The sequence below is a fragment of the Simochromis diagramma genome, unplaced genomic scaffold (genome assembly GCF_900408965.1).
Source record: "Simochromis diagramma unplaced genomic scaffold, fSimDia1.1 OVJJ01000802.1, whole genome shotgun sequence".
NCBI lineage: Eukaryota > Metazoa > Chordata > Actinopteri > Cichliformes > Cichlidae > Simochromis > Simochromis diagramma.
Window position 1 is genome coordinate 3,541,951 of NW_024387492.1, and position 22,007 is coordinate 3,563,957.

At 42.0% G+C, this 22,007-nt stretch overlaps 2 protein-coding genes across 2 annotated transcripts in view; one reads left to right on the forward strand and one right to left on the reverse strand.

Moving 5' to 3' along the window:
• The window catches only part of LOC120725515 (WD repeat and coiled coil containing), a 4,793-nt gene extending 3,007 nt beyond the window's left edge, over positions 1-1,786 (forward strand). The window contains exons 4-5 of the mRNA XM_040018503.1: positions 163-283; positions 957-1,786. Of these exons, the coding sequence (XP_039874437.1) occupies positions 163-283; positions 957-1,150 (315 nt within the window). The 3' untranslated portion in view covers positions 1,151-1,786. The remainder of the gene's footprint in view (positions 1-162; positions 284-956) is intronic.
• Positions 1,471-19,876, reverse strand: mfsd2b (major facilitator superfamily domain containing 2B). Its single transcript, XM_040017349.1, has 15 exons — positions 19,739-19,876; positions 18,896-19,245; positions 15,191-15,316; positions 14,969-15,093; positions 10,927-11,050; positions 8,534-8,612; positions 8,225-8,406; positions 6,855-6,945; positions 5,502-5,623; positions 4,918-5,001; positions 3,950-4,033; positions 3,685-3,794; positions 2,728-2,871; positions 2,319-2,495; positions 1,471-2,202 (listed from the first exon to the last, which is right to left on the reverse strand). The coding sequence occupies exons 2-15, from the start codon at positions 19,226-19,228 to the stop codon at positions 2,154-2,156; spliced, it is 1,830 nt and encodes a 609-aa protein (XP_039873283.1). The 5' UTR covers positions 19,229-19,245; positions 19,739-19,876; the 3' UTR covers positions 1,471-2,153.
• Between the last annotated feature and the right edge of the window lie 2,131 nt (positions 19,877-22,007).

A 22,007-nucleotide genomic window follows, 5' to 3' on the forward strand; every position in this document is an offset into this window, starting at 1 on the left:
CAGCTAAAGAACTTAAAATCAGTTCAATGTGACGTGAGCGCACACATTTAAAGTACGGTGTTTAATTAAAGTCTGTTAAATAAGAATATTGCATTTTTTAACATAATAATAGCCACGAGCATGTCTCTTTCCATCACATTGCCTTTCTTTGTGCTCACGCAGAAGCAGTTGTCAGAAAATGTTTTTATTGACGAGCGGAGGCCGGTGCTGCTGTGCGACGGGAAACTGTGTCTGCGTGCGCTCCAAGACCTCTTCAACCTTACCATCGTGGAGATGATGTATGGTATGTTCACAAAATTGGATTTGGCATCAGTAGGTCAACAGTAACAAAGTATAGCAAATAGCACGTGTCCTCTGCTACTTGTTTTCTGTTGTTTGTGCATTTTAAGTGGCATTTCCCTTAATGTAAAGCAGTACCTAAGCTGCCTTTGTGCAAAAGCCTCATCTGTTGTTTTTCATGTGCGATTAACCGTGTTGTGACACTGGGTGTAAAGGGTTAATTAACTAAAATCACTCTGAGGAAATTTCTTCTGGTCCTCAAGTGGGGTCAACTGCAAGTCACTGACTAAATGTTAAGATCTGTATGCTCTTGCTGGCTTTATTCACCATGAAGGCATCCCCCTCAGATTGCTCTGTACTTTATAAGAAACCTTATTTATTGCAGTCAGTTGTAATTTCAGGCAACTTGTGGTGGCATTGTTCTTCCGATAGCGTGCGTGAGCTATAATTGGAAGTGATTAAAAGCCTAAGTCAGATTATAAGGTCTTAAACAAAAGCAGCTTACTACCATTTAATGTGCATAGTGTTTTGTTGCTGCTGTAGCAAAGACTGGCTTTCCTAAACTGAGACCACCAAAATGTAGGTCGCACAAACTAGTTTCTAAACTACACTGACATTTAGAAAACCATACTAAGTCAAAAAGTCCTAATTGTCGTTTTGTTTTTGTTTTTCTCCAGGACCGTTGTGGGTTGTACTTGTGGCGGATGCAGATGGCTTTGTGCCTCTGACATTTAAGCCCAAGGAGGAGCTCACGGTGCGGAACGGGAAGCGGAAATCAACCCTGCGGACTCCCGGGAGTCCAGAGAACTCTTGCCCATCCAGTCCAGCCCCCAGCCAAAGCCCCAACACAACCACAGAGGCCTCCGTGTAGCCACTCCTAACGCACAGTTCAATATATGGACTCACAAAACAATGTCCCTCTGTTACCATGATGTATTCGACTGTCAAATGGACCGCAGCTGTATGACAAAATTACTCTTGTGTGTGTCGAAATGACAGCCGTTTGACAAGAGATGCTCAATGCACTCCATGCATTGTTTACATTTTCTTCTTTTAAAAAAACAAAACCTGTGCAGTTCATGTTTTTGCTGAAGCAGGACGTGCTGATTAGCAGTCCAGCAACAGCGGCGAGTACGTTTTAGATATGTTTGGGACATGTTTCTGATTGTTCTGACGTCTTATATGAACAAATGGAGGCTAATGGTCTTTTTTTTTTTTTTTGAAGCAGAAGTAGATGTATGAAATTCAGGTTTTACACTTAAAATGTCAAGTTTAGCACTTTAACATCTCAAATGTTCTGTCTACGAGAGACCCAAAGGATTTTCCATCCTGCTAGAATTTTAACACGTTCAGGAAAACCCATGTGACCACTAGAGGGGGCAACAGTCAACAGTAACTTTTCTCTCATGGTCATACCCTGCTGTTAGGACCGCTGTGGTTTGTTTTGAATGTCCAAAGAAAGGAATGCTTGGGGAGCTTTCTGAAAATTAAATTTGTATATGTAGTGCTTCTTCGTCTGTTATTTTCCACCGCACCACCTCCTCGGTAAAGATCCCCCAAAACAACCATTACAAAAAGCACTCTCTACAACATTTATTCATCTCATATCATCAAACCTTTTGGAATCATATATTATAAATAAATAACAGTGTTGTAGAGCTAAACACAGCAAATAACTCTATACATTCATTTATATAAATTAAGTAATCTCATATATTTATATATATCCAGTATGACTGTACAGTACATGTGAAAATGAAACAAAAATGTTTACATTAAATCTATTTAGCAGTGTAATGTACACTAATGAGCAACTTCCCAGACGCATTACTGGAATCCGTGGCTTCGCGTCTTCACTCCATTCGACGTTTAGGTCACACGTTACTCGGATCTTCCACTGTTCTGGAGCCGATGCTTTGTTTCCTATGTGAGAGACACAGAGACACTGGTTTCAAATACAGCGTTTGAGTCCAGTCAGTTTTCTCCTATACACTTCAAACGTCAGTATAGAGGTCAAAGGTTACAAGTTTCTTTCTCACCTTAGCTCCTCCAGGCAGACTTTATTCCTAAGCCGTACATCTTCAGTGATGGGATAGAGGAGCAGGATCATTAAGCCCGTGACGATGAAGGCCACTGGGGCGGCGCCGATCAGCAGCTTCAGGGTGTACACCACTGGGGGAGGCTGCTTGCAGGCGCCTGTGTCGTATCCTGCAAACCTACAAGCAATGACGGAGAGGCTCTGTTAAAATGCGTGAGAGGAAATGAGCATCAGGCCGCACTGTGCAGCCCTGCAGATGAGCAAAACTCGACACCTTTCGTGTGATGAATTATGCATCGCACCAGGGGTTAATGCATTTCGGTGAGGTATCATGACATGCTAAGTGCAGACGTAGAATATCGCGCAGCGCTTGAGTTAATCATGCATGTGTAACAGTAATGCAGACTTACTCCAGGCAGAGGGTGGACACTCCCAGGGAAATCCCAGAGGCAAATTTGGTGAAGAAGACATAGAAGGAGTAAAAGATGGCTTCGTGGCCTTTACAGTAGGGGTTGGCCAGCCTGAAGTCATCCACCACATCTGGCAGCATCGACCTGGATTGAAGCACAAAAACAGGCGTGCAGAGCTGAATGAGCATGTGTCGTTTGTCATAAAAGTTCAACATCACAGTGAGCCATGGTAAAACTTTAAGCTGATACGCGCCGAGACCTCCCTTGTGCTCTTACTTAAGTTATCTCACACATGCAGTCAGGATGCCAGTGTGCAGTGATGTGAGATCAGAGCTCTGATATACCAGTGGGCCAAAATTACAGAGCTAATAACACGATTAGATGATGAGCAGCGGGCGGGACAGGATAAACAATCAGCCCCTTCCAAAATAAACAGGCCCCCCTCAGGAGGCTGTAATTTAGGTTTTTAAAGGGAGGGGAAAAGAGATGAGTGAGGAGAGGCGAGGGCCTTAGCAACGACTGGAAAACAGATGTAGTGATACCTCTGGCGTTGCCGGGGCTCTGTGATGGTATGGAAGATTTATAGTAGATGGGTCCTGTAATTCTTAAAAATGACATCATTTCATGACCGTGGCATGACCTTGGTGAGCGCTCAGGGCCCTCTGACAGAATGGCTTGACTAATGACATTTTGCATCAAATCAAAAGGGGATTAAAATGAACAGCAGAGCGTACATATAGCAGGGTTGAATTTAGGTAAACAATATCAGCGGCTTAGGGGATTTCAGTTTTATTTAATCCTTTATAACAAGGGGCGGGGCAACCAAACTTATATTACTTAGCAGCTGGCAGGGACGCTCACGGGACCGTTCACTACAGGGCTTTTAAAATTTTAGCACAAATATTTACACCTAATTTATGTTGACGAGCGTGTTTCATCTGAACTGTTGAGTCTCACCATGGCAGGAGGAGCGATGCAGCCACAGTGAGTCCAGAGGAGACGGCCACAACGTAAGCCACTATGACGTTAGGGATGAACACCAACATCAGTGTGAAGGGCAGGATCCACTGGAGAGACAAACACACATCCATAAAAAACAAACTTTCTTAAAACTGTTTCTTTGGTCAAGACAAACACTTTAAAAGCTCATCCACAAGAAGGCACAAACAAAAAGTCTGATGGTCAAAGCTGAATGTTACAAAAATAAAACCAAATTACTCACGGTGATGCCACAAAAAGCTGCCGTCTTCTTCCCAAATCTCTGCAGAAACCACTGCCACAGTGGAATGCTTATTACTGCGGATACCTGAGCAGACGTGTGCAAAAGCGTAAAGTGACTTAGTCTGTAAGTTAATTTAGAACTTACAAAAGAAACAACACAGGGTGGGCCATTTATATGTTGAGGAGTTTGCAGGACTTTAATATCACCAACCATTCCCATGTTATTACGGTGTATAAATGGCCCACCCTGTAGTATTAGGAAAGATGGTCAACATTTAAAATAACATGACAAGTAGTGCTAATACTGGAAAAAATAATAATCCTTTACACCAAGTAACGCGAACACTTCAATCCGGCTTTGGAAATGTAAATGACACAGATTTGCACAGATTTTGGATTTTCAACAGTGTTTTCACACATTTTACAGCTTTTCCTCCTGTGGTTCATACTACACCAAAGTAGGTAATAGATATAAAATTCAATTAGGGTTCTGCTGAGATTTCTTCCTGTTAAAAGGGAGTTTTATCTTCCCACTGTCGCCAAATGCTTGCCCATATGGGTACTGTTTGACTTTGTTTTCTCTGTATCACTGTCGGTTCTTTACCTACAATTAAAACCTCCTTGAGGCAGCTGCTGTTGTGATTTGGTGCTACGTAAATAAAACTGAATTAAATTGAATTAAATTGTAATTTTACATGTTTATTTTTTTTTTACAAATTATGCCTCTTGTGCTGACAGATTTCTTTCATTTACAACAGCAGCATTTCTTCATCATGTTCATTGCTTTTTTTTCTATAATAAGATGTCTCAGGGATTAAATTTGAAGTTAAAAGTTCTTCACATTGATTATGTGGCACATGATGTGAGATGAAGTCGAGCTCCCCACATTACATTGTAGTTAAAATGCACAAGGTGTTACATTTGGTTACGTTAATGTTGCAGATCTTCAGTGCTAAAAGCTGTACTCACCAGGATGGTCAGTACAATATTCTGGAAATGATCCCTCAGGTCGGCTGCATAAGTGCAGAAGAGGACAAAGTTGCTCTGGATCAGCTGCAAAAACCAGAGATGAAACATTCAGATATTCAGTCTTGTCTATTCAGCACTGTAGCTGTGCACTCTTGCTATGCTGAGCGCCAAATAAAGTGACTGGAGAAGCTGCTGACAGTGTTTTTGCCGGGATTTATTCCCGCTCTGGGGCTTTCGCAGAAGACAGCTGATAACTCCTCTGAGATGAGAGGATATATGAAACACAGAGAACCAGATCTGATGCAAAATTGGACAAGTTTGCAATCATTTAAACAGCGTTAAAGTGAGGTTGAAAAGTGAGCATCCGCGCACATGTGATAAACGAAAAGCAAGAACACACTGCTGGTATCACTCCCAATAGCCCCGCGACTCACAACACGCTTAAAAACGATGAGCTTTCAGTAAGTGCTCTTCTACTCTGATCAAATCATCATCGAGCGCCAGCAGTTCTCCCACGCTGTAAGGTCTCCATTTACTGTAAGGCCGAGTGTCATGACTGAGAAGTGCTCTGCCAATAAATTTACCTGAATGGCAACAGTGATGAAGAGGAATGCAGCGGTCAGAGAGAGGTATGGCCCGTGCCTCATCACCAGGACGAAGGCCTGCTGAAAAGAGACCTGCTTCTCGGTCTTCGGGGCGTATGGATCTGAAACACGAGGAATTAGAATAAGCAGTATATCAAATAACACCCAGCAAGGGAAAGCTGATAGATTTGCTCACTGGAACTACTGGAACTGTCCCTGCATTGCAGTGGACTGTGCTTGTCTCAGTTAGAGGTGTCATTTATAATAAAGAGCAGAGAATGAGAGCTAATGTGATCACATCTATGAGACGTAGCCCAGTATATATGTTCTTACATATTCCAGTAACTCTAAGTATTGTGTTATCAATTTCTAGATAGGTTTAGATTTTTTTTTTTTTTTATTATACTGGTATCATGCAACAAAAGTCCAGTTATGAAATATGTTGGGTAGAAAACTAATTTGGTCTCAGCGAAACTGGTTTAATCCTGATTCCTCGGGGGCCTCACTGAATAACAGTTTTAGGACAAGTTTAACTGATTTTTTTATATAAATATTACAACAGTAAAAATAGTTACTAAATTCTTCTGCTGACCGTTGACCAGTCCTGCACATTGATTTAGATGTATTCCAATCCATGTCCATTCCTCTGTGTAGAACCGGTTAAACTTTCAGGTGTTTGTGATTTTCTTCACTTAAACTGCTCACTTCAAGTCTTTCCACAACATTTCTGTCGGCTCAAGGTCCAAACTCTACTCAAACTGTTTCAAAGCAATAACCTTCCTTGGCAGAAATGTTTGCTTAAGGCCATTATTTTTGCTTTATGAATCACTTGGATTTGGTTCAGATGTCCAGACGTTTTCTATGATGCCGTTCCGGAGCAGAACATTACTAAAACCCTATTTTTCAGAGGTGGGGTCGACTCTTATGGTTGGAATGAAGTGTTTTCTTTTCTCTTAACATAAAGCTTCTCATTTAAAACCAAAGTGTTCTACCTTGGTCATTCCTGTCCGCAAAACATTGTTCAAGCAGCCTGCCCACGTGACCGTTGGCAAGCTTCACAAAGGCAAGAGGGTTGTTTTTTGTAGGGCAGTGGCTTTTTCCTGCCAAGCACCCACTGTTGATCACCGTTCTCCCGATGGAGAGTTGATGACAAGTTAACCTGGTGTCCTTTGAGACCTTCCAATCTGTGAGCGATTTTGTCCATTTTTGACAAAGTCTTTGAAGATGTTTGCGTAATCTTTGCTTAAAACCTTTGCCATGAAGTGAATCTCAACTATTACAACTGATTAACCTTTTTTTTTGGTCAAATTTAATACTCATTAACACACAATCACACAAAAATTAAGTCCTCACCGTCTCTCTCTTTGACACCCAGGAACATCACCACAGTGCAGATGACGAATACTCCTCCAATAACGCCGGCAGCTATCGTGTACACCTGCTTCTGCAGAGAGAAAGAAACGTACAGTCATGTCTCCATCTAGCTATCTCGTTTCATGGAGGCGACACAACACAGTCTATTTTGAGACTTTCTGCAATCTTTAATTCATAGTGCCCTAAAAAATTTAACTCTTTCTTTTTAACATGCTATAGATCAATTTTTGGAAACAAACGACACAGAATGTGCCAGTTTTTAGCCTACATGGCTTTTATTTTCTTCAATTCTTTGTCATTCTATCACTCAGCAGTGCATGATTTATTGACGCGACGTCTACGGGGAGCCAAACTATCCGTGCACATCTTGCTTTCCAAATACTAGCAGGAACAGGAAGAAACCTCAAGTAGATCCGTATCCCAAAATACAGACATTTAAAGCTGTAAACCAACAGGAACTGCTCTGCCTTAAACAACCTCTGTTTGTTTGCTATTTTTCCATGCGGCTCAGCCCAGCAGTTCATTATTATTTATGCACATCAAACACTCCCTGTTTCTGAGGGCAGACGGAGTTTGCCCAGACGGTGTGCCACCCTCACCAGCAACCACGGAGGAATTTAGTGGGTGGCTGCAGAGGGTTTGGGCTGCCCTGATAGGGTTCACCCAAAATCCATTGAAAAAGAACCATTTGAAGCCCAAATAGCTGCGGTGCAACCCCAAATCCAACACTGGACAGATTGGACTCTGGCTTGTTTCATCTTCACAAAAAAAAAGTCTCATGATGGATGCTCAGTTTATTCACAGTTCTGCAAACTGAAATGCGGACATGAATGTGTCCCTTTCCCCCTTTTTTTTTCAACTTTAACCTAAGCTGCAAATAAGACATTAATATATTGAGCACATTGTATCTAAGATGGCTTCAAATGTTCTGGGTGAGGCATAAACAAGCCCAATGACTGGCAGACTGTGGCGACCCCTCAGTGCAATGGGGCAAGATGTGGAGTGTGATGCCAGGGGAAGCACCCCCTTTGTGGTGGGTGAGGGGGAAGCTGGCTCAGGGTGCGAGGATCAGATATCAAACAGTGGTGTTTCCTTTCACTCCCACGAGGTAAACATAGGAGTAAAAAGGTAAAAGTAAAAGAACCTGTAGACAGTAAATATGGAGCCAATTGTGAACAATCCTCCTTTTCATTCATCACTGCTTTTTTTTAGCCTCTAATATTCTCTATAACTGCCTTGAGCACACACACACGCCACAGCCCCGAGGTAAACTAGAAGTTATTTTCAAACCAACTCTTTGCCCTACTTTTAGCGCACCTGGCTTCCTGGCTTGGCACGGTGATACTTACAGCATATGACAGGTACTCCTTGGAGTGCACCATGCTCTTCACGATCTCTGCCCCGCTGCTGTTGCCAAGGTAACCAGCCGACATGTTGCTGGTAGGGCAGTGTTTCAGAGTGTGAGCGCTGGCCACAATCTGTCCCTGGATGGCAGCACCCACAAGTGTCCCCAGGACCTCCATTGTCATTCCTGCCATCAAACGAGCAAAGGTCCAACTCTTGGTTGCAGCACTTCAAACGCTATGCAAATGAAAAGCTAGAGCAAAGATTAATTCAGCACTGCAGGCATTAAGAACTTTGTGCATATTAAAACTTACGGTAGGCAGTGGCTGAGTCTCTCTCCTTCTGGTCCGTGCTCAGGAACATTGTGAGAGCAGAATAAGGCACATGGAAACACTAAAGAGGAGCAGAAAGACGTGGACAGAAATAAATGCAAGTCCTGCATAGCAGATAGGCAAACAGTTGCACAAGTCTCCTGAGGAAAGGAAAAGATAATGAAGGTATTTTATTTTATTTTTAGCATTGCTAGCGGCTTATTTCTAGAAGATTGAAGGTTGTAATACTTTGGTCCAGAACAAAATGTGTCTCTGATGCTACTGAATCAGTTACAATCGAATTTGGGGTCAGATCGTGGTCCCCAGAAGACGAATCATAACAACAGTAGTTTCCTACCCTCAGGCACCAACATGAGGTGGACATTTTTTCATAGTATGTGCCAAAATCTAATAGATAGATAGCCATAAAACTAAGCAAGCATGTTAATAGTCCCTACAAGATAAATCTAAATATCTCTCTCTTAACTTTTCCAAATACCTATATCTAAAAAGATTGCCTTCATCCTTAAAAATGTTTGCACATTACCATGCTGATATTAGCATTTAAACAAAGAACAATTTACAAGGGGCTGAAGAAGTAAACCACTTAAGTGCCATAAAGCTTCCTCAAATAGTCACTTAAGCTGGCTCAAAAAGTCCCTTAAGCCGCCTATGTTAAAATGACCAACATTACAGCAGAAATAAATATTGTGGTCTGGTACAAGAAATTATTAATGTGTAAAGCTTATTTCCTACTCCTCTAATATATTTTACTTCTTATTACTTCTTATTATTTAGGTGAGATTTAAGTGAGTCAGTGTAGCTGCTAACTGTATGCTAGCCTTCACCTCAGCTAACTGAGGTTGTTAGCTGAGATCCTCTTGGTCTCTTTTGGAGCAATTTTCTTAAATTATTCTATATTAAATTATGTCAAATTATTTTATTTGGTGCAATCATCTAACAAATAACATGGTGTGACCAAGAAAACAACCCAATTCTGATGAGTGAAAAGCTAGTATTTTTGTATTTGGCTAACCAGGCTTGTTAGCTGATCGTTTAGCATGCCACAGTCTTCTGGCTCCAAAAAAACAAACAAACAAGCAAAACAAAAGAAAAACAAGATTGTTGCAGCCAAAATGCTAAATTCAAAGCTTTAAAACAATGGGTGATGTCTCAGTGGCTATGTCCATCATTTTTTGACAGTCCGTGTATACAAAAGAAGAATGTAACTCATAGCCCTACTGTGCTAAAGTCCAGTCAAACTGTTAAAAACAAAATCTGGCTCATAACCGGGAACACCCTTAATGCCTTTTATCTATATATTCCAGAGAGAATGCTGAAGAAAAATATACACGGTATATAAATATCAACAGCAATTTCTGCAGTTTCCATGCTGGCCAACCTCAGATCTGTTTTCTCCTTTCTCACCACCTCTCCCAGAGAAAAGGCGAGCAAACCAAGTCCTGCTTCACTTTGTAATTTACACAAGGGCTCAGTCAGCACTGTGGCCAAATGAGTATGCATAGCCACAACGAAAATAAATGTGACTCTGTAAGGACTTTTTTCAGCCATCACTCCTGTACAGCATGTCATTTATGGGGCTTTTACTGGATGCGAACACATTTGGGAATCAAACTTTCCTACACAGAGGTGAATGAAAACTGATTAATTAGATGGAAAGCTATTATTAGTTGATTGCATAAACAAAGGAAATGTTGAATTCTAACCTCTGTTTACAGACTGTGAATGATAACAGCTGCGCTTTCCCAGAAAACTTCACACAAACACACAGGCAGAGACAATGAAGGGCGGCTAAAAGTGGCAACCAGCATTTATCCGGCAAGAGGTTCCTGGCAGGACTGACCGTATACTTATCAAGTAGTTAGAATGACATGCCGTTACAGCTCACCACAGTGTGGCTGCAGTGGGCTACATGCTCTGCAGCACATACTATATGGGGTGCCCCAGAATCAGAACAGAAAGAGGAGGAGGAGGAATGGTTTGGACCATCACAACAAAAGGGAACTTAAATAGCTACACTTCCCCATTTGAGGTAAGGTGTTTAAGCGCTCTGGGTTTTAATCTGCTGCTCATCTCACAAATCAAAGCAGAAATCCTACGAGGGGCTGTCAGAGCCTGCATGAGATGACTGTAATCATTTCCACTTTGAAACCTTGTTATTCCCAACGTTTTCTGCGTTTTGTCTATACCGGTACGTTACATAATCTGTCATCTGCAGACTGTGAGCTGCATCAGTCAGAGCTTTTATCTCCCGTTTCAACTTGACATCTCTCTTGTACTGCATGCGCAGTCCCTCCGAGTTATCTGAAGCATCGCACACATATAAATCTGAATTTCTTAAATGCACACAGTTCTGACAGAGCGTGCATACTCACGGTGATGAGGGTTTGGTAGAGGCAGTAGAAGCCGAGGTACCAGATGAACCGGCTGCCACTGAAAGGAGGAACGTACCACAGGTAGAAGTACGAGATCACCAGGAAAGGAGTGCAGCCCACCATCCTGTAGAAAACAAATGACAGTGTCAGATAAAACTAAACATACAGAAGCAAAAATATCAGATTGTTTCTGAAAAGGTTTCATTAAAAAAACACCACCTACTAAAAAGGCGGCAAACTTGGATCTGAATTCAAATCCTCCATCGTCACCGCTTCAACCTGTCACAGTAAGTGTTACAGCAGCTGTGCTCTGTCATTTTCATAGCGCTGGTAATTTGAGGCCATATTTCTGTCAGATTACAGTCAGTTTAAGCTGAATGCTAAATGATAATGTTGTAAGCATGGCAGGAATCTGCTTTGGGAGGGGAATACCGCAGTATTTCAAATCCTCATGAAAGATCCACATACACAAGCACACAAATATGTAGTCCACACTCGTGCAAACGCAGCATGAAGCAATTCTGTCGCGTTGTGCTAGTTTTTTTGGGATTTTCTTCTAAAACGTTGTGGGCCATGTATAATACATAAGTAAACAACGGATATGTATCATTATGGTTAAAGCAAACAGCTGTGTGTTTCAAAATGAAGAGAAATGCTGACAGATGATGGATGATGGACAGCATGACTTGGCTGCAGACATCAGTATGTATCACCAACCCTGCTCCTCTAAACAGTAAATAGAGTTTATCCCGCGGTGCAGACCGGAATAGCTGTAGCACAGCCACATCTGCAGGTGGGGGGAAAAAACGGAACGATTGAATTTAGGTGACTGTCACAAAACCCACGGGGGCTCTGACCTCTGACCTGCTCTTCGCCAGGAAAGAGAAAGTGGGAGAAAGAGGTAGAGAGAGGCTGATTGCAGTCATTTCTGGCATCATCCAGCTTGGCTACCTCACTCTCTTCCTGATTGTTTGCTGTAACAAAGGCGACTGACATCGCTGGTGCTGCAGTATTGACCGCTTGGTCATGGGAGCGATGAAAGGGCCCCGGGGCCGGTGAATGGGACAGTTAGAATGTTCCTGCAAGATGATTATGTCCGGGGAGAGGCAACAAAGGCACGCACACACACACAAGCACACACAAACACTAGCATACTCTCTCACACGTCATGCACGCATGACTACACACCTGTCACACCTGTCCTAATAATTTGCACAGCCTTAATTAAACCAGAGAAGATTGATAAGTAGCTGGCACTTACAATTCTCTCCTCAGTGACTTGTCAGGGACATTTGCGGCATGTTAATTAAAAGATGTGCGACTGGGCAAAGGGGATTTGGAAGAGGTTGTGTAGGTGAGATTACACTTTCTTTGCTGATTTTAGGCTTAGTCATGTTCATATATCCCAGTGGATATATAAGTACATTTACTCAAGTACTGTTGTTGTACTTTCCATGTGCATTTCCTGTTTATGTCGTGTTATATTTCCACTGCCCTCACATATTAAGTATTTTACTTTTAAAACCACTACATTTGTTGTGACTAGTAAAAATCACTGATTGCGGTGAAGGATTTTGCTTGCAGTAATCGCTCAGATTAGCAGGCTGTCGAGGCGCAGGGGTGATCACAGTGGTCGCCTTTAGGGAGGCAACTTGTCTCCAGACAGTTGCAGTTTGGGTCAGATTGTCTGAAATCACTCTCAGACAGCTCAGTGTGGGTTTGCAAATAATCGCTGTTTCATTTATAAGCTCAGATGGATTGCTAGCACACTGCAAACCATATAGGATCTAATCCCAAAGTGATTGCAACTTGACCCCATTCAATCACAAGCTGATAGCAGACTAACTCTGTCTCATTGTTGTTTGATCGCCGTTGTGATGCGCCAAAGACGCTTTGAAGACGGCACAGAACTGCACCTCTCCTTCAAAGCACCCATTTCAAAGGCAACGAGATTACAAGCAATAATTTTGTTCATACTGCAGTATCTAACCACTGCTTCCCCTCGTGTGACTGTAGCATTAGCTTTCTTTACATGTGACGACTGTGACAAGTTCTCTGTAATACAAGGAACCATAAAACTGTTCGCCAGCTACACCTGCTTTTGTTTCATGTATTTATCTCTTTGTTTTCATGAAACCTCCCATCTATGTTTGTCACAGTGCTCCCAAACCCAAGTGAGGGCAGTTTAGTTAGCCGAACTGCGATCTGGTGTCGAGGCTACTAGCGCTGAACCCAACAACGGATGTGAAATATCTTGGCAGCTTAGACAGCAAGGTTTTCTAAATGTGTCCCTGCGAGGACTTTGCTGACCGGCCTGTACAGCGGTCAGCCTGATAGCTGTTACGGCTAATGAAACAAACGCCACCGCAGTCAACAGAAGTTCAGCACTTGTTAAGATTAAAATAAGGGTTTGTAGTACTCAATATGTAGCATTTTGAGTTTGCGGATGATACTTTTCAGCTCTCAGGTATTTAAAGCTATAGCTGTAGGACACTTACTAATAATTGAATATACTTTTATTGTCTGTTTTTGGCTACGTTTACTTAACTAAACAAATTCTGTCACTTAACTCTCACTCTGTCTGTCTCTGATGGAGACAATCTGATAAATCTGCTTTCTCAGGCTTGCCACAGTGATGGTGGTTTGCTGCCTTCACAAATAATAAACACGGCAGTACCCAAGGGATGCGTTTTAGGCTAAAAGACTCCATCCTTAAGAACTGAAGGCGCAGATACAAATCACTTAATGTCTGGTTGTGGATGTGTCAGCCAGAGGGAAGAGAAAAGCACTTCCTGCCGAATGGACAGAGGGGACTTCCCAAAGAAGGCTTTGCACGCATCTCATCACAATTATGACCAAAAACACACATTAAAAATGCCCATAAACACTACAGGTTCACAGTGGGCACACTCACATATGCGCACACCGACAGCTTCCCAGGGGTAATCGAAGCTGATTTAACATCAGCATCTGTCTGCTACTGAATGTGGCTGGCTGGCCACACTTGACTTGGTCCCCCTCCAGCACTGTCAGCCAGTGTTTAATCTATGGTTTATAATGGAGGAGGCATTAGATTGCCTGCTTGTGTAATTACATCAAGTGTCATGCCAGTGTGTTCAAAAGACTTATACCCGAAAAAACACACGTTTAGCAGCTTATGGGATGATTTTCGAAACTGAGGTGATAGCCTCGTATAATCCACACTTACAGAGTCGCAAAATTCAAATTGCACTCAAAGCCCCCTGAGATGCTGAGGTTGAGCTTACAGATAAAGCAAAAAGAAATGGGACGTGGCACATTACATAAATGTATTTAAGAGAGCACCAGCGGATGATTTATGAACAAATGCAGATGAACGTCCCTGTTTTTTCTCCTTGTGTGGCGTTCAAAAGTCAAAAAGAGCAGCCCACGTCCTTGAAGTGTACAGACTGTATAGCTAATCAGAGGGAGTGTCTAAAACAACAAATTCAAGCATAATGGCTGTTTATCTAGCACAATCCTCAGGTGACAGACTCGAGTTGGAGAATAATTTTGCAAAACTGGAGCACACGGCTTGTTTTTGTTGTTGTTTTTGCATAAACATTAGCATCATGTGGGGGCCATATTATGTCTGAGAGAGTGGGAGCAAACCTAAGTGAGTCCCAGGGTCTGTCAACAAATTGCAGTCCTTTACATAAGACACTGAAACCAAGAATTACATACCCTAGCTTTAGAGTTTCGGTAAATAGTTCCATAAACAGTTTAGATTGAATCTTTACAGGAATCTGGAGTAAAGACGATCATTATAGATATTATGATGCAGTCTTATAACTTCCACTTTATGCAGTGTATGCTTTTATTCCAGTTGGGGAACACACATTTATGAATTCACTTAGTATTTGTGTGTTTTATTGGAAGAATCCCCAGTGAATGTCTCTGCCAGTGGTATCAACTGGCGTTTATTAGAATACACAGCCAGTTTTTAAAATTCTATCAAACTGGGAACAAATTATCATTTCAGCTTTCCTGTATTAGTTTATGGAGAGAGAGGAGAGGGTCTCACCAGGGCATGAGTCTTCCAATCCTGGTCCATTTGCTTTTTGTGATGAAGAAACCGACCACAGGATCGGTCACAGCACCCCAGACTTTACCAATGAACAGCACCATGGAGGCCTGGAAGGCGTTAATCTGAGGAGCGCAACAGGGACACGCTGGAACTCACAGGCACACATTTCCATACCAGCTCATTTTTTTCATCTGTGAAAGTCGCTTCCAGTGCGCTTACCTGAGCAACGTCGAGCAGGTAGATTTGCAGGAAGAATCCTGTGGCGCTGGCAGCCACTTCCTTGGGCGCTCCGCCGATGGCAAAACACAATTTGCTGCATAGCGACAACTTCTGGCTCAGGTCGGTCTGGGCAAACAGATGTGAGAAGGGACAAAGCACACCAGTATATTTAGATCACAGCAGTAAGTATATATTTATTGCACATACAAGACTAGAATAGTCATAAGCATATTTAAAAATGTTGAATGATGAAACTGTAAGTTCCTTCAGTCAGAAACTCTTCCCAGACACACCAACACAAATGAAGGTGTGTCCCTCTCACATTTTTTAAGTCATCAGAACAGGCTTACAACACAAAGAGGTGTCCTTTCCAATTCGTGGTGCTCCAAAAATAACATTTCCTCTATATCTTCCTGTTGCAATGATGCAGTGATTCAGTGTAAAGAAACGTCACATATGACATGTGTTTGACTGTGAACTGCACTCCTTCAAATAACCCCAGCCCAAACTGCATAATACGGTGATCACATCTCCCTTTATCTTTGCCTCTCTTTGCTCATTCATGACCGTGTGGGAATGTGACTGTGTGTAAATACAATTTCAAAAAAAGGATCAGAAGAAGACCCCCTGCCAGCTGTTAGCACTGCGGTCTCTGTGTGCAGACACAGAGCCCACAGAGGAGCCGAAGAAACCCACCGAGTCTCCATTTCCTTCCCCGTGCTCTGCTAAAACCATCAGGCATGTGACTCTGCGCATTTGTGTTTAGCAAGGGCGAGCTTTCATCTTCAGACGCGAATGCGACGAGACACCGCAGTCTAGGGAGCCCAATATTTACAACTGGCTGTGAACACATATCGACCTTTTTTCCCCTTTCCTCCTTCTGGACTGCACAACCTTTAGTGTCAGACGCACAAACAGCAGAGTCGACACACATCTAGTGGCCAGGCTGGTCCACAGCTACTCCCCTCAGAGCTGCATGAAAGACATAAATCACCAAAGTGGCCTCAACCCCTACTGACACACTGTTATTATCCGCCTCACATTTTCTCTCCCCCCCCCCATCAAAATATGGAAGGGGTTGGAGAACGACAATTACCAGGAGGGAGGTGTGTAATTATTCAATCTCAAGACAAGCGGGTCAGAGGTAAGTAAAGGCTGCGCGGCGGTTCCGGCTTCAAAACTCTCTCTTCTTCTGCTCTCACTGCAATTACCCCTAATTGGAGAGGGAAAAAAAAATCAAAGTCTTTGGTGTCTGGAGAATGCTGTTTAACTGATGATGTGCAGAAAATACTCTCTCTCTGTCTCAAAACACTTTTTCTTTCCCCCCCAAAATCTTACACTCCATCTTTCATTACTGACTTCTTATCGTCAAAGAGGATAAACAGGATATCCCTGCTACTGTTCGCTGGATGCCCAAACGTAAAAAACCACATGCACACAAGTCAGCATAGACACACACAAACAAACTGTATATATACAGAAACACTGTCTGAGGAGGGGAAAAAACACAAAGAAAAACACATTTAAAAACAGAGTACTTGGAGAGTTCACACAGTGAGCAAAGGGGCAAGGACAGACTAATCTCTAAAGTTAATGAAACTGAGGGAAAATGATTTAGGACTGAGAATAATTAAAGAAGCGAGGGAGGGAAAAACTGAGCTTTGCTATCAAAGAAAAAATGCACACACTCAGTGTTTGCAATGCTTATGTCAAGCTGGTAAAAATGGATCCATGTTGAGTCGCTGAAAGGGTTTTGGACATTTTGGTGCATCAGGTTTACGCCACAGAATCCAGTTATCTGTGTCAACAAGAGCAGCTTTTTGCCCTCCATTCAGCTTATGGATTATAAGCATGAAAGTAAAGTGATGGCAGCAGGCCATTATAAATGTCCACAGTGGGCTTAGTGACATGGCTCAAGGCCCTTGGATTTTATCCAAAATCGAAACATGAACTAGTGCGCAGAAGTGATTTATTCTTTCTCCCGACAATACTGCATATGAATAGATATCATCGCAATGTGACGAGCGCTTTTGTGATGGATTGGAAAGTTCTTGGTGTATAATTTCCCATGCTACTACTGAGTGTGCATCTATCATGTCATCTGAGTTTCAAGTAGTTTCAAAGAGAATATGTGTTTCACGTGCAACATTCCTTTTGTAGTCCTCATCTTTCAGAGAGAATGGAACGCAAGAGTCTACGCTGTAAAACACCTTTAATCCTTCCTTTGTTTTAAAGGTAGTTCAACTTGAAATGCATAGATTAATAGATTCAAGAGACGATGGAAAGTGAGTGTGTTTAGTTGAGGACGGTTACAGAGCTGATGTTTTCATACGCTGCACTTTTCAGTCACATCTGAAACATCATGTTAGGATCCGGTGTTAGGAGCACACTAGCTTCACGTGAAGGCAACTAATCCATCAGTTCTGTTTCTATCGCTCATAATTTGCATTTATTGATTTGAACTTTTCAGATAGTGTAATAACTTCCCCGTCTTTTTTGTCCATTTTTCTTCAATGTGCAATTTAAAATGTGCAAAAAAAAAAGCAGTTCATCCAACTATTGTAACAGAAAATCAGACTATAACGCTTTTATACTTGTATGTATTGAGCTTAACAGCTTTTGTAGCATTTTAGCTAGTCCAGTAAATGTACATTTGATTTATTTCATTTCAATTCTTTGTCTAAGATGAGTTTGTTTAAATCCCATTTATGACGCTAAAAAGTGAATCGTGTTTTATGTTCACATCACTGTTCTGCTGCCTGAAGAGTAATCCACTTCACAACCGTTTGATTGAAGCAAACGTGTAAAATTTCAACTGTCAAGTCAAATTCAATGAAACAAAATGCATCGCATATTTGATAGTTTGGCAGAGATGAAATAGTTGCAGAACTGGTTCAATTGCCGTTCCCCGAACACCCTGAGCTAATCTAACGAAACAAAGAATAGATGACTAACTATTATGGTATTGCATTGAGATGACACCACGAACTCTAGTATCTGTCTTTACAAAGGAACAATACTCCATGTAAGGAATTGGTTGTCTGTCTTTCATTCCCTTGCCTGTGGGTCATGTTCTTGTGAGGACCTATAATCTTCTCTTGATTGAACTGGTTTACAAGTGCAAGCACATTCCCATGCACACAAAAAAAGCTTTGCATACCTCACACCAACTCATCACACACATTGTGCAACGTCTATAAGGTTAAATGAAACAACAACAACAAAAAATTACACATAAGGCAACAAATTTTCTAATCACGGCAAATTTGCCCTCTAGTCACTGTTTACTCCTATAATAGCTGTGATAATGGCTGCCTCTTTCACTGCAAATCACCACTGATATCAGACAAAAGAAGCTAATCATCAAGCCGATCTTGCTGTCATCAGTGGAAACACTCACATGAAAAATAATCAGCTTCCGGACAGTGGATGTGTTATCTGAGGGATTATAGGTCACAGGAAAACAATGGAGGTGATTAATCCCAAACAGATAAGCAAATAAACAGATCTATTTCCCATCTTTATCCAATCAAGTTATTCAGACTCACTCTGCGCCTTAAAGACACCAACTGAGATTGAAAGTCTCAGCAAGCCTTAATTGTCCAAACAAAGGTTACAGCTATGAGACTTAAAATTAACTCACACATGCAAGAGTGCACAATAGAAAAAAATCACCAACAAACAAATGATAAGAGAAGGTCTTACCTGCTGAGAGGTTTTGGGAAACAAAGGTTCATTGGGCTTTCCTTCAGAGCCTTGCACGCCCCTCTCTCCCTTGGCCATGGCTGAAAGACTGTGTGTGAGGCGACAGCCGTACCTCTGTGTGTGTGACGGGGTGCTGTTGTTGAAGTGAGTGTGGCTGTGACTCCTTGTGTGAGCGAGGGCGCGAGGAGCCTGCTGCCAGTGAGTGGTGTGTGTCAGAGGCTGAAACTGGATGTGGCTCTGACTTCGGGTGTGTGTGTGGTGAGTGACAGCTCCAGAGGCAGGGAGCTCCTCCTGCTCCTCTGCTCTAACAACCCTGCTGCTTTCTGCAGCCATTCACATGCTGTGGTGCTCTGGAATGAGGCCAAGAGGAAAGACCAAAGTCAGACAGGTTGTGTCACACACACATTTTTTAAAGGCACTTTCTCTGTCAGCACAAGGGCAGAAAAAAAGAGTTCATATGCTTGCGCACAGACAAATGCAAGGGCAGGAGAGTTCACTAAATAATACCACTCTCTTTCCCTCTCACACACACGCACCTATCCACACAAACAAACGAACGCACTCCCTGTCTTGAGATCAAAATAAAACTAGAATGTAATTCATGGCACCACCGAGATATGCAGAATTTGACATGTTTGCACAGCTGGCTTTGAGAAACGGCACAAACGGGAGCGCAAATGCGACGATGTCCCGTGCAGGAGGAGCAGCCTCCTGTGTAGTCTGCCCTCACGTTACTATTACTGTAAGTGCATCCATCAACAACCAGTCTGCATACCTACATGAACACCAGAGCCCATTAAAAAAATAAAAAATAATAGAAGCATTAACCAGATATCAACTCACCCCGTGATGATGGGAAATAGCCGGTGCCGCTCAGTTAGCAGGTTAGTTTTGAGCTGTCAGTGAGGTGATCTGCAAGTCACTCAGTCAGTCTGTCGGGCAGGAGAGGAGACTGCGGAGGATGGAGACGGGGTGCGCGTCTCCACTCCTGCGTTCAGTACGGTGACGCGCTGCGCCCTACAGCGGCCGCACCGGTGTTTCACATGGGAGATAGTGGCATCATTTTACAATCAAGCCACTATCTCTCACTATCGTCTCCTTTAAGCTCGGGTCAAAATCACCAACCTTTGAATTCCTATATTATCTATATTTATCACTTATGTATAAAATAAAATATTTCTATCAGTCTTTCTTAGCTCCTGTGTTATTGTCTAGTTAGTTATCTGACGGCCTATCACATATAGGAATCTTTTATCAGTGCATTATCACACTGAGGGTGTTCCAGTCATTGCAATCCACGAATTCCATTCATGGGAACTGGCAGTTGCTACAAGTGGAATGTATGCAATGCAGTTTGGTTTCATATCTTTTTGCATTAGTGTGCTTCTTTGGAAGAGGGAGCCGGAAACGGAACTCGTAAAAAATGCGCTCAAGAATTTAGCTGCATATTTCTTACAATGCATTATTATCATCATCAACGTCTTCACTATTATATAGTTATTGTGCGGATTTAGTCCCCGGGAAGCACCAAAATCCAGACCTAAAGGCCTACAGATCTATAGTGGCAGCAAATCCTAAAAAGAAATGATACAGTTCAAACTAAGCATTTTTTTTTTTATCGTTGCGTTTTTGATTATGATAGGCTACACAAAGAAGCCGGACGAAAATGTCAAATTCAAATGATTTGCATGAGATTTGCGCAATCTTATCAGAGAGGCAAACAGTGAAATTTAATGTTAAAAATGCACTTCCTCTAGAGATGGTAGGACAGATTATTTTGTGTGTTTAATGGAAAAAAACATTCCTCAAACACGTGTTTTTACTGTCACATCTATTTTATTCACAGCCTAAAGCACATTTAAACAACAGAAGTTGACCCAAAGAGTTTCAGAGATGTGTTTTTTGCAGAAAGCAAACATGACAGTGATTAAACAGTGATTGGTCATTAAAATCTGCTCAGAATGTGTAAATTGATGGCTGTCATGTGTCAGCCATGTGTCATGACTTATGAGATATCTCATAAGTCATGACACATGGCTCTTACCTGCATAAGCTGCCTTTGTAGTTTTAAAGTATCGGTATCAGTATTAGTATTGGCGATACTGGCCCTGTATTTACTTGATATCGGATTGATACCAACATTTGCAACTGTAGATGTCTCCAAAGTGTCCCCTAGACTTCAGTTTTAAAATGCACAACTTTACAGCAGAAATAAACATGTTTACAGCCTTATACAAAAAACAGTTTTGTCCTGCATGACTGATTTCTGACTACATAATAACTGTAATGAGTATGAAATCTTAAACTGGGTGTTTTCTTGGTTGCCATTTTGGTGTTTGGTCCAACTGAGATACTGAGGGATGGTGCTGAAGCTCATGCTCATATGTGAGCAACTTGTAAATCACAAAGTAAAGCATAGGTTGCTTTTTAAATGCGATAACAAGATAAATGTAGAGAATAGCTCATGGTTTTATTAGACTTCTAAGGAGGTGGGCCTCTTTTTGAAACCCGACCAACTGCCCTCTGCTGGTCATAACAGCAGGTTAGAGCAGGGGTGTCAAACTCCAGACCTCGAGGGCCGGTGTCCTGCAGGTTTTAGATCTCACCCTAGGTCAACACACATGAATCAAATGATTAGTTCATTACCAGGCCTCTGGAGAACTTCAAGACATGTCGAGGAGGTCATTTAGCAATTTGAATTTGGTGTATTGGATTTATAACATCTAAAACCTGCAGGACTCCGGCCCTCAAGGCCTGGAGTTCGACACCTGTGGGTTAAAGGTACTTCTGCATTGGCCTAAGTTTTATATCACCAACTAGACAAACAAAGCTTTGTAGTGTTAGCAGATGAAAACTGGATCAACAAAAAAGACTAATGGATTATATCACCCTCACCTTTTCCATTTTTCTTATTCAGTTTATGCAGTGGCTTACACTGTGCAATCTTCAAAATAAACGTTTTTCCTTTTACCATCAGCAGCGACCTCATGAACCTTCATACACAGGCTATTTACCAATATTGTCTTGTTTTAAACATGCAGGTTGATGAACTTATTATAAATAACTCGCTGATAATAATCCTGTGTTACAGACAATGGTCAAACAACAATTT